Source organism: Odocoileus virginianus, chromosome 1, assembly GCF_023699985.2.
Source record: "Odocoileus virginianus isolate 20LAN1187 ecotype Illinois chromosome 1, Ovbor_1.2, whole genome shotgun sequence".
In the NCBI taxonomy this organism is placed as follows: domain Eukaryota; kingdom Metazoa; phylum Chordata; class Mammalia; order Artiodactyla; family Cervidae; genus Odocoileus; species Odocoileus virginianus.
In genome coordinates, this window is record NC_069674.1 from 103,487,424 (window position 1) to 103,501,244 (window position 13,821).

The window sequence follows — 13,821 nt, forward strand, 5'->3', positions numbered from 1 at the left end:
ATTTTCTGTATTTCTCTTCCATGTTTCAATCCTATGCAGAGAAAAAACATGGCTATAATAATATTTTAGGACATTATGAAACCACGTACGTTTCCAAGCTAATAAGAGTCACTGCTAGGTCAACAACTGGAAGAAGGACAGACCAACCAGCGGACCCACAGGCTACACAAGAGTCATGAGCAGTGTGGGTCACAGATGTCCAAGTGGATGTCAGCCTTGCAGCTTGCAGACCCCTATATCTAAACATTTTGAAAGTGTGTAAGAATGTAAATTTCAGATGTTTTAGGAGTTCTACCCAAACTCTGAGACAGCCTACACTAATAATCTCCTATTATCCACTGAATCACTTTTTTTTTTTTAATGACCTTGTTTCCTAGTTCAGTTCAGTTCAGTTGCTTAGTTGTGTCCAACTCTTTGTGACCCCATGGACCGCAGCATACCAGGCCTCCCTGTCCATCGCCAACTCCCAGGGTTTACTCAAACCCATGTCCGCTGAGTTGGTGATGCCATCCAACCATCTCATCCTCTGTCATCCCCTTCTCCTCCTGCCCCAATCCCTCCCAGCATCAGGGTCTTTTCCAATGAGTCAGTTCTTCACATCAGGTGGCCAAAGTACTTAAGTTTCAGCTTCAGCATCAGTCCTTCCAATGAACACTCAGGACTGATCTTTAGGATGGACTCATTGGATCTCCTTGCAGTCCAAGGGACGCTCAAGAGTCTTCTCCAATACCACAGTTCAAAAGCATCAATTCTTTGGCGCTCAGCTTTCTTTATAGTTCAACTCTCACATCCAAACATGACCACTGGAAAAACCATAGCCTTGACTAGATGGACCTTTATTGGCAAAGTAATGTCTCTGCTTTTTAATATGCTATCTAGATTGGTCATAACTTTTCTTCCAAGGAGCAAGCTTTTAATTTCATGGCTGCAGTCACCATCTGCAGTGATTCTGCCTTTACTAAATTTGTTACAATATTGCTGCTTAGTTTGTGCTGTGGTTTTTTGGGCTCAAGGCATGTGGGACCTCAGCTCCCCTACCAGGGATCGAACCCACAGCCCCTGCATTGGAAGGCAGAGTATTAACTACTGGACCACCAGGGAAGTCCCAGAATCACATTAAAAGTGACCTCCAAAGTCATTTCCTCGAATATTCTTTCACATCCCTAACTTTTCATCATTTATTTAATTATTCTGGCCTTCAGCAGACTTTATTGCAACCTAAAATGTCATTCATGGGCCTTTTAATATAAAGCAGCCAGGCTTAGGGCTCTTTTTTAAAAGTACAAAAACAGAACTAGATACAGTGTGTACACTACCATAAGTAAGAATCTTTTACAACTGTGGAACAAATTCCATAGGTACCTCCAAAAAACCCTCGATAACTTAGTTAATAAAGTCCAAAGGAAAGACCCAATAATAACGAACGAATCTTAAATTATGTTACTTTCCCTGCATATCTAGGTTTTAATGGTATGAGGTGTGGATTTTCTTACACCATTTAACATACTTGGTCTAATCCCTCAAAAAAGATACTGTTAATTACATGGAACTACAAAATCAACATCTTTTAGAAAATAACTTTGAGGTTAACAATTTTAAAATGTGGCTATGTCATCATTAAGTTTGGAAAAGTGCAGATTAAAATGTTTGATATTGATTTTGAAAGTGAAAGTCACTCAGTCGTCTCTGACTCTTTATGATCCCATGGACTATACAGTCCATGGAATTCTCCAGGCCAGAATACTGGAGTAGGGAGCCTTTCCCTTCTCCATGGGATCTTCCCAACCCAGGGACTGAACCCAGGTCTCCCATATTGCAGGCGGATTCTTTACCAGCTGAGCCACAAGCGAAGCCCAAGAATACTGGGGTGGGTAGCCTATCCTTTCTCCAGGGGATCTTCCCACCCAGGAATCAAACTGGGGTCTCCTGCATTGCAGGCGGATTCCTGACCAACTGAGATATCAGGGGAAAGTGAAAGTCACTCAGTTGTGTCCAACTCTTTGTGTCCCCATGGACTAAATAGTCCTGGAACTCTCCAGGCCAGAAAATTGGAGTGGGTAGCCTTTCCCTTCTCTAGGGGATCTTCTCAACCCAGGGATCGAACTTAGGTCTCCCGCATTACAGGCAGGTTCTTTACCAGCTGAGGCACAAGGGAAGCCTGATCTTGATTTGAAAGTGAAGTCGCTCAGTCATGTCCAACTCTTTGTGACCCCGTGGACTGTAGCCTACCAGGCTCCTCCGTCCATGGGATTCTCCAGGCACGAATACTGGAGTGGGTTGCCATTTCCTTCTCCAGGGGATCTTCCCGACCCAGGGATCAAACTCTTGTCTCCCGCATTGAAGGCAGGTGCTTTACCCTCTGAGCCACTAGGGAAGCACCGGTATTGATTAAGGTCTTGCTAAATAACAAGACTGTGTGTGTGTATTAAGTAGATCCCAGTGAAATACATCAGGTATGTACATGTAACTTACAAGTTTGCCTTTTGGAGACATAAAACATTTCATAATTAAAATTTTAAATGGGTTGGGTTTTCAGTGAGTCTACAAGACTTATTTAAACTGTAAAGCAGTTTAACCATATTTGGGATTTAAATACAGCTATATCTTAAGTGCAGAAAAAGGAAGAGTTGTGGAAAGAAAAAAGAAAGTTTCCTTTCTTCCTTTTGACAAAAGGCTCAACCTAAGTGAAGTGGAACATAAACAGGAGATACAACATTGCCACTAGGATTCAAAGTGAGATGGATCTGAGTCTATCTTTCATGCTGCAAAATCCTAAAAAGCATTTCATCTCCCAAATCCTTAGGTTTCTCCTTTGCAAAGTGGCAGTAGTCACAGATCCATATGACTATTGAGAACATCAAAAGTGAAAATGAATGTAAAACCCGCAGCACAGTGGCCAGCATCAAACTCACTACATTTTCATTGCTGGTTTTCAGTATTGTGGCATACTTGTCTTAAACATTATTTCACCTCCCTTTCTGACCCTTCACTCGTCATCTAAAATCTACAAGCACCCTCCTGTCTCCTGCTCTATATCCCTCCACCAGATCTGCTCTAATTCCTGTGGCAAGCCACGCTTTGAAATTTCTATCACCTTTCCACTGCTATGCAAGAGAAGAGAATTTATTTCTGCTAGATACTGTGAGGAAAGCAATCTGATTAAATTAATTCATTAAAGTATGTAAGAATCTCAATTTTCCATTGGCATACGTTAAAACAAAAGCAAGCAATGAAGAAACGGTGTTAGAAAACAAAAGCTTTAGGAAATACTCAGGAAGTTATTTCTGTGTTAGACAACTATCACTGAGTCAGGTTAATACTGTCAAGGAGTCTACACCTTCCTTCTCTAACTTGGAAAACTCTTCTGAGGAGTTTCTACAGCACAGAGCTCTTCCCCTCCCTGACCCCTGTCCCAGGCTCCCCAACGCTGATTTCAGACATTCAATGGAACATTTTACTTAGAATCAACAAAAGCCAAACTACAGTTGTAGCAACAAGAAGTACTAACTTCACCAGAGAGGGCAAAAGGACAGGAGATGAAGTGAATAGAAAATAACAAAGAAAGAAAGGCAGTGAAGAGAAAGGCAAAGAACGCTGGGAATATAAAGAAGTAAAGGTGGAACAGAGAACTAGAGAAGAGGCAAGGAGGGCAGTCATAAGAAATGAATGACATGAGTGTGCCCATTCTCTAAAAGAGAACAGGGAAATCTACATCTTAGCTGCCTCAGAGGAGTTAGGTGTCAACTTGAAACATATTCATAGCCTAAAAGTTGATAGCTATGTTTCATTTGGCAGGAATTTTTTGGATTTCAAGCCTGGGTGACAGCATCTCAAGTGAACCTGATAACTGCTTCAAAGAGGCGAAAGGAGGAGCCAGGTTATATAGAAATTTTGCAACAAGGGGCAGGTAGTCTGAACATCAAAAGACCATTGTTAATTAAAGAAAAGCAGACATCTCCAACTAAGGAGTTCAGCGCTTTTCTATGTATGTATTATAATATGCTCAGTCTCTGAGTAGTATCTGAATCTTTGTGATCCCATGGACTGTAGCCCAATAGGCTTCTCTGCCCATGGAATTTTCCAGGCAAGAACATTGGAGTGGGCTGCCATTTCCTCCTCCAGGGGATCTTCCAGACCCAGGAATTGAACCCAAGTCTCCCGCATTGCAGGTGTATTCTTTGCCACTGAGACACCAGTATGGCATGATGCAAGAGTCAGCGCTCACTGAAATCATGCCAGGTTCCTCTGTTTTTCACATCCTGAGCCTTCTGAGGGCTCACTGCAGGGCATGGCTGCAGTCTGGTGGCTGCTAGATGGCAGGCAAATCCCATTTCTCAAAGGCATGAAATGCCCACAGAGTACTGCATGTGTACATTCCTATTATGTGACTTATTGAAGAGGACCTGGCATGTCTCCACAAGAACTGAAACCAAGGAAAATTTCACTCACACAAAGAAGAATGATTTTAACAGTCAGTCATAATCAGTTGACAAATACTGCAGGACAGTGCATTTACTTCCTTTTATATGGCAATTTCCACAGAATATAAAAGCATCAAATGACAGTGTGCTTCAATGGGCATATTTTTAGCCTCACAAATATATTTCATTTTCTTTTAGGATTTGAAAGACCCAATTTCACATTATTTTTGTTCATTACTCTATCCATGTTACTGATTTTAGGGACCAAACTAGTTTTTCTTCTTCTCAACTAAATTATCCAATTTGGGGGGATGGAACAAATGTATTTTTTAAACCTCTTTTTATAAGTTACTGAAGTATACTAAGAAAAAAATTTGGATTTAACTGAAATACTGCAACTAGACATACTGGAAAATATGGAACAAAAATTCCAATTTTAAATCAGCTGAATATATTATTGACCCCCAAATCATCAATTAAACAAAAGAAATTATATTTGCATTGATGTTTGAATCTGCATCCATTCTTGGTAGCATGTAATATATGCAACTGCTCAGTTCTAGCTGTCCTTGTAGCCACATTACCATATTATTCAAATGTATCCATCATTTATATGTAAATAGACAAGATGAATGGCTTTTTCATAAGACAACAATTTTTAAATGACAAACAGACTTAGGCAGACATTAGCAAGATAAAAATGTTGTAAATATTCATTCTATTATATACATTTTTAAGGAATGGACACTATTTCAATTTTTTTTTAAAGTAGTGTGGTAATTACAAAATGGGATCTTAATACAGTCACAATACCAACAGCTACTCTTCTCAATAAAAGTCTCCACCAATGTCATCTGTATCTTATAAATTACATGTTTTCAGATCCATCTGTGAAAATTGGGATGTTAATTATCATGGTTACATTTCATGATTCCACAGTTAAATGCTGAAGTGGTTCTACACAAATACCATATGCTTTTCTAAGAGAAACGGAGGAAGATTAATTATGAGTTCAAGCCCAAGTCTCAACACAATAAGATCATTACACTGTGTGCCATGCAAATTGGAAGCTTTAATTAATAGCTGAAATACTAACCAAGGGGAAAAACTGTGAAGTCTAAACTGCTAAGTATCAGCCTTTTCTCTAAAAAAATCACCCAAATAAGGATGTTTTTCTGAAACCAAGTTATAAATCCAAAGGAGGGAACATTTTTGTTGTCTGTGAACTTCCTTTGATGGAGTGATCACCATCATGTTGTTTTATACTACTTGATAAACCTGAAATTTAGAAAGTGTGCTAGTAACAAACAGGTTGTAACAGATAATATAGCTAATGACACTTCAACTGAACATTTTTTCTTGATTTTTCTTTAAAACGCATTCCATTTAAAATTATGCAAAATAAGTCTCATGTACTCAGATAAAATAACTTCAGTATAGCTACCTAAAGACAAAACTCTATGATAATACTATAAGAATTTTGTTCATAATTATAAAATCTGAATTCTCATCTTACTCACCACATATTCAAACACAAGTGTCAGTGTCTCCTTGGTGTGGATGATGTCATGAAGTAGCACTATGTTAGCATGTTTTAGTCCTTTTAACAGAGAAGCTATAAGATAAAGTGAACAAAGAGATAAGTTATTACGGGTAACAACCAACTGATAAGCTTCTTTTATTGTATTGGTACATTACCAGATGAAATATACCTATTTTCCCACTTTCTATGCCAATATAGATATGGCTTATCTCCATATGTATGAAATATACATTCTGCTGATGTTGAATGGAGGTTTCTGTAAGCGTCAATTACAGCCTGTTGGTTGATGCTGTCATTGAATTCTTCAATACATCTGCTAGTTCTCTGGAGAGTGGTTCTTTCAATGACTAAGTGAGGGATGGTGACATCCTCAACTATAACTGGGGATCTGTCAATTTCTTATTTGAATTCTTCTGGTTTTGGCCTTGTGCGCTTTGAAGCTGTAGTCTGCTACATGTAACATTCAAAATTGCTGCATTCTGTGAATCAAGCCCTTTTATCAATACATAATGCATCTCTTTGTCCCTAGTAATTTCCTTCACTCTGAAGTGTTTTGTCTGATAATAATATTGCCACTTCGGCTTGACTTTGATTAGTGATCATATGGTGTATCTTTTATATATAATTTTTTTCTTTTGGCCTATACCAGTGACCATTCAGGTAGAACATTCAAAGAACAGAAGCTTCTTCTATCATTGTTAACTATTTTAGTAACACTGTGTCTTCAATTTTGGTTTTTGGTATATACCCTAAGGAGAAAAAAGAAACACAAAACACATGTTTTACATGTGTTGTATCAGGAACTTGTATATTGTTCACATATTCATCAAGTATTTATTGAGAACCTAGTTACTGACACTGATGGCCCTGGAAAAACCGCAAACCCTTGATACTCAATAATATTGCAAGCCCACCTCTTTAAAAGGGGATTTATAACACCAAATGTGAACCCTAATGTAAACTCTAGACTTTGGGTGATTATCAGGTGTCAAAGTAGGTTCATCTATCGTAACAAATGTACCACTCTGGTGAGAGATGCCGACAGCAGGGAGGGTTGGGGTGGGAGCAGGGAAGAAAGTACATGAAAACTCTCTGTACTTTCCACTCAATTTTGCTTTGACCTTAAAGCTGCTCTAAAAAAATAAACTCTATTTTAAAAAATAAAAAGATATACCTATGTTTTAACATACTAAAAGAAAGAACAAATCTAGATTATCTAATATTTTACTCAAATAAAGTGATGTTTTAGATATGGAGTCATCATGCAAAAAAAGGTTGTACAGGACAGTCTCCAGAGAAGAGAGAGAGAGAACATGGAGACTGGTACATTCTCATACGATCCCAATGAATGCAAGCTCCTGTTTTTAGTTATTATTCCCTTCAATTTCCACTGTCTTTATCAGGCAAACCTACTTCAGGACTATAATGTATCTGTAATCCCAAGATATACTTCAATAAATACCTAATTGGCCCAAAGAAGGCCATTCAGACTGAAACTCCCTGGTGTGGCTGGCTCCAACACCAGAAGACAATGAAGAAGTATGTTTCCTCTGAAACCGCACTGGCAGCTTCATGCACTGCCCGAGGCCAGAGAAGTCTAAGCTATCCCAGGGAAGTCCTACAAAAAAGTAAAAGCACTTCAGACTTCTCCGGTAGTTCAGTGGTAAAGAATCTACCTGCCAATGCAGGGGACCCAAGTTCAGTCCCTGATCTGGGAAGGTTTCATAAGCAGCAGAGAAACTAGGTCCAGGGCTCCAACCACTGGAGCCGCCACCGTGGGAAGCCCGGGCACTGCGCTGGAGAGGAGACCCCACTCATCGCAATGGGAGACAGCCCGTGCACAGCAGCGAAGACCCGGGGCTCCCAAAAATAAATACATGAAGTACATACATGGAATATTTACAGATTTATCAGAGCTTTGTAAGATCAGCACTCACGACGAAACACTTACCAAAAATAATAACATCAGAGCACGCAAACTTTGACTAAGCACCACAAAGATGTATGACAGAGTTTAGTATTGTTAATTCCAATAATTTACAATCTTCTCTCTTTTAATTATTCAAATATTTAAGTATGCAACCATCAGCCTCAAACAACTGAAGTGTATTACATGGCTAATTTCCAGGCATTCATTATTAGTCTGGGGACCAGCTTCACATGCGCTCATTTTAAACATGACACTTGGGCCCACATTAGCCTTCTGAGAAAGGCTCATTCTCAGAGATCAAGATTTCAAACCACAACAGGGTATTTGGAAATGATGGCCAAGCACAGTACTTCACACCTACACTGTGTGGGAATATGCACAGGTGAAATGAATTAAGGACCTAATGGGTATCACGCTTATGAAAGGAACCTAGCTTTGTGAGGCAAGTTTTGGAAAGATACATATCGTTTGTAATTTTGTCCGATTTCATTTTTCAATTTATCCCCTCAGTTTGTCAAGCACCCTCAGTTTGTCAAGCACTGATCCATCCTTATCAGCAAGACCTCCAGAAAGGTACTGAAGCTAACAATCCATGGACTATCCACGCTCTAAGAATCCTTTGCCTAGGAATTTTGTTGTTGCTTTTATTATTATGATTATTACTTTTCTCCCACTATTGCCTTGCTTCTCTGACCATTTAGACCTAAATTGTTTCCCATTTCTCAAAGTAACGACTTCATGCCCATCATTTCCCATTGTGTTTTTCCTACAATTTCAGTAAAATCAAATCTCTGCCATCATTCATCCTGTGAAAAAAATATCTTTTCTTAACTGTGACCAATATTATACAAAAAAAAGGCCATGCACCTTTTCTCTTTTTTTTGGCTGTGCCCCACCACATGTAGGATCTTAGCTCCCCAACCCGGGATTGAATCCATGATCCCTGCATTAGAAGCAGAGTCTTAACCACTGAAAAAGGAGGGAAGTCCCTGTCATTTCATTTTTTTTTAAACATGATTTTTTTTTTAACCATTTCTACAGAAACGCTCAAAGCCTCCACATTTCAATGTATTAACTCTCAATTATAGATTTTAGACTTCTAACTATATTTACATACACTTTAAAAAACACATTATCGGTTAAATAATGACCAAGAACTGTTGGAAAGCAAACCCTTTTTCTTTTCAGATTAACATAATGAATTCGTATCTGGAAAAGGATAAGCCATTAATTTCAAAACTGATGGCAGAAAAATGGCATTGAAGGGCACAAAACCATCCACAATATCTACCAACATGCGGGTAGGTGACAGACCTGACTAACTTGAAAGCTGCCAAGACAAGAGTCTCTGCTCCAAGCCAGGTGCCAGATACTGCCATTCCTGCTGTTACCAAGGCGAGGAAGTCTCCTGGCTGCCAAGGGGGTGCGGGGATTAACACCTACAAGTCCTCGGGCCACTGTGTCTCCCTTTTCAAGAGAAACACTGTCAAAATAATACTCCATGTAATCCTAACAATATCTCAAATAAACCACATGTTATTTTCTCATCGTTTACATACAAAACAAATCCTGTAACACTGGCTTTAATAATCCCAGCACACTTGGTTTCCCGCAAGTTTGAAGCAAACATATGGCAAACATTTTTAATTCATTTCACCAGTGAGGCTTGGAAAGGTACGATTCTACATGACATAAAGGACCTGTAATTAAGGTTGAGGGTAAAATTTCTAACAATCATTTTGGAGCTGTGTCGCAACGATACAAAAGCAGAAAAACACGTTGCTCAAAAAGACAACTGCAAAGTCTTGGCAGGACAGCAGGACACGGAGAGCCATCCCTTAGTGCGGGAACAAGTTTCAGACACCCACTCGTCCACCATACACAGACCTCGACCTTCCACTTACAGAATAAACATCCTAGGTTTCCACTCTGAGGTGAAACAGATACATTTCTACCTAAACATCAACCTCATCATGATTAAAATAAATTACGAGTTATCGAAAAATTCAGAGCATGTTCATTTTAATCAGATTTTCACTTAAGGGTTATTTTAAAAAACAATGTTAACAAAGAAATGACAAATAGAACCTTTCTTTACTAAGTCAAATAGTCTTCTAGGTCATTATTTGACATTTTATCGCTAGGAAAGGAGAGATCACAAATAAACACACTCCAAGCTTGCTCACTCCCCCTTAGCCCCTGGAAGGAAGTTCACATCCTCCCCTCATCATTTTTACCTGCTCCCTTTCTGTGTCAACCCCAGAGGTGTGAGCTGGAGGTGCTGCTACATGATTTTCCCAGAAAACAAAGATTACCTATTATTACCCAAGAAAGCAGCCATATTTCAAACTACAACCACAGCAGACACAGACTTTTTTTCAAGCCCACAGGTAGATAGCTCTGCATTTGTCAGTCGCTCAGTCGTGTCCAACTCTTTGTGACCCCATGGACTGAAGCCCTCCAGGCGCCTCTGTCCATGGGATTTTCTAGGCAAGAATTAACTAGAGTGGGTAGCCTTTCCCTTCTGCAGGGGACCTTCCTGACCCAGGGAACAAGCCCAGGTCTCCTGCATTAGCAGGCAAGTTCTTTTCCGTCTGAGCCACCAGGGAAACCTAGATAGATCTAAAGCTGTTGATATTCACCTTATACTAGAAATAGTATATTTCCTTCCTTTAGCTACTTCATTATTTTTTTAATTGAAGTATAGCTAATTTACAACAGTGTGTTAGTTTCAAGTGTACGGCAAAGTGATTTAGGTGTACACACACACACACACATACACACACACACTGTTTTTCAGATTCTTTTCCATTATATGTTATTAACAAGATACTGACTATAGTTTACGGTGCTATGTAGCAGTTCTTGTTGTTTACCTATTTAATATATAGTACAGTGTATATGTTAATCACAAACTCCTAATTTATCTATTCACTTAAATTCTGCGAGAAGTTCTCACTTACTTGCTCCTGGATTCTGAATATTTTGAGAGCAAAAATACTCTGAATGGGAAAAACTGAAGGGCAAATAAGAACAACAAGATAAACACAGAGAAAGACAAAAGGGCTTGTCTGCGTGTGTGTGTCTGTGATGAGGTGATCTCAACCGAGAAAGGCCTTCCCTGAAGACCAGCGTGCAGGTCCAGGGTAACCTGTGCGCGGTTCCAGAAGGCGCGCTGCCCACTGAGGCTGCATATGAGGAGAAATACCGCAGTCCTGCTCAGTTCTGAATCTCCCCTAAGTGAGATCTGATCTAAAACACACACACACACACAAACCATAAACTAGAAGTAACAAAGTGAGAGAATCAGGTTAAAAAAAAAATTGTATTTTTCACTTTGTGGTTACCTTTTATACTTTTATACACATATATACCAAATCTGAGCTTCCCTGGTAGCTCAACTGGTAACGAATCTGCCTGCAATGCAGGAGGCCCCAGTTGGACTCCTGGGTCGGGAAGATCCCCTGGAGAAGGGACAGGCTACCCACTCCAGTATTCTTGGTCCTGGCTGGTGGCTCAGATGGTAAAGAATCCGCCTGCAACGCGGGACATCTAGGTTCAGTCCCTGGGTCAGGAAGATCCCCTGAAGAGGGAGTGGCAACGCACTCGAGCATTCTTGCTTGGAGAATCCCCATGGACAGGGGAGCCTGGCAGGCTGCAGCCCACGGGGCTGCCAAGAGTCTGACAAGGCTCAGTGACTGAGCAGAGCACACGCCAAACCTACATGAAACAGTCCCCTCTTTGTTCTGGGGAGAGAGCTCACAGCTAACCCAGACACACAGTTAAAGGCATCTGGTGCCCTATGCATTTAATTTAGCTAAAATACATTGAGGATTTAGAGACACGTTTTTCACTCACCAGACACTGTCCAAATGTGGAAAGATAAAAAGACGGGTTAGGAATACTTCATAAACATCACAAAACTTGTTTCCATCCACCAGAAAGTCTACTGTTTTACTTGCTCCTAGTTGAGCCTTGCTGTTGGGGAACAGACTAACTCCAACCCCACTACATATTTCTCCTGTTCTCTTCCCCTCCCAATTTCCCCAATGTCACAGACCTGAAATGTAGTACTGACATGACAGCCTCAACTATCCTCCCTGCCATCAATAGCTGTGTATCCTCTTGACTGCTGGCAAAGATCAGTCATCTGGGGTCTATGTCCACACCGCAGCCTCACAGGACCACATCGACCGCTTCCTAAACCACTCAAAGAAGAGATTCCTCTAAAAGTATAGCTTAGCCACATGAAACAGTCAATATTTGACATTTTTGATCTACTAACACAGCAATTTCCAGTGGCTCAACCCAATAGAGTTTACCTGGTTCAAACCAATTTTAACTTTTCCACAGAGGCATAGTTACTTGTCCCACTGTTAACACTGAAACCAATTAATCAGCTGCCAAATGGTCAATAATTGATTCTGAATAGAAAAAAAAAAAAAGGAAAAATCTGTTCATGAAACTATGGTTATTGATGAGGGGAGGGATATAGAAACAGTTTGTACAGGTACTTTTTGATAACATTTGAATTTTTATGATAAACATATATTCCTTTTATAATAAAAGAGATACCTGGAAAAGTTCTTTACTACAGTAGATTGGCCAAAGAAAACCGAGAAAACACTATAAGACTGGCCAAAGAAAACTGAAATAACACTATAAAATAGTATGCTGTATGCTAAGTCACTTCAGTCATGTTTAACTCTTTGTGATCCTATGGATGTTAGCCCACCAGGCTCCTCTGTCCATGGGGTTCTCCAGACAAGAATACTGGAGCGGGTTGTCATTTCTTACTCCAGGGGATCTTCCCAACCCAGGGATCGAACCTGCAGCACTTTCGTCTCCTGCATTGGCAGGCAGGTTCTTTACCTCCATCATCACCTAGGAAGGCCTTACAAGAGGTATACTACTGTTTACACAATTAATAATTGTGTAATAAAACTTATAACAATGAATTATTATAACTATAGGGTGACCCTTCACTACTAATCCCTTCTCACAAATGTAGTGGTGCCAATCCTTGCATTATAAGGGTTTCTTTTCATATCCTGGAAGTTGGCAGGCCTCTAATTTGCACTGAAATCCAAAATATTGAAAGTTTTTCATGTCTAAGTGGTCACTTTCCCACATTAAGATTAACTTACTCACTGAAAAAGACTTCTACTTTTGTTTCCGACTACTTCCAATTGAGGGCTTCCCTGGGGGCTCAGTCATAAAGCAGCCATCCGGCAATGCAAGCGAGACGAGTTCTGTCCCTGGGTCGGGAAGATCCCCTGACGAAGGAAATGACAGCCCACTCCAATATTCTTGCCTGGAGGACCCCACGGGAGCCCGGTGGGCTACTGTCCATAGAGTCTCAAAGAGTTGGACACGACTTAGCAACTAAACAACTCCCAGCTGAACCTATAAATGACCCTCTGCTCCAGTTAATCTTGTTCCTATTTGCCCCTGGACACAGCCAGGCATATATAGGTTATGCATGAGTACAAGACATGAGGCTCTTCTCAAATGTAAACACCTCACCAGTACCTCCGGCAGGAAAAAAACAAAAACCATGCCAAGCGAACAGGGTTGGAGACAGTGGTGGTCATGCTCCATGTACCATCTTTAGGCAGGAAAGAGACCATGGAGGACCTGAGGGTTACTGAAAGACTTGGTCACAGTTGTATTTGTCTGGCCATTAAAACCAGGTTCAAAAGCTGTGAGGCAATTTACCTTTTCGAACTACTTTTACACTTTATTATGGTAGGTTACATGTATAGGCAGAAAGAATATTGCAAAGTATGTAAAAAAAAAATGTGATTTGGCATCAAGCCCCTCACACATTCCAGTTAAGAAGAATAAACATATATATAATAACATTAACAGCTATCTCTGTCTGACTAGACTTAAATAACCTCTCCCCACATAAAATGATGTGAATA

General features: G+C 40.1%; 1 protein-coding gene across 5 annotated transcripts in view; it reads right to left on the reverse strand.

Annotated features, from left to right (window-relative positions):
- Positions 1-13,821, reverse strand: part of CDK14 (cyclin dependent kinase 14) — a 642,874-nt gene that overhangs the window by 375,337 nt on the left and 253,716 nt on the right. For all 5 annotated transcript variants that reach the window (XM_020914848.2, XM_020914849.2, XM_070471844.1 and 2 more), the window contains one exon: positions 5,942-6,036. In XM_020914848.2, the coding sequence (XP_020770507.1) occupies positions 5,942-6,036 (95 nt within the window). The remainder of the gene's footprint in view (positions 1-5,941; positions 6,037-13,821) is intronic.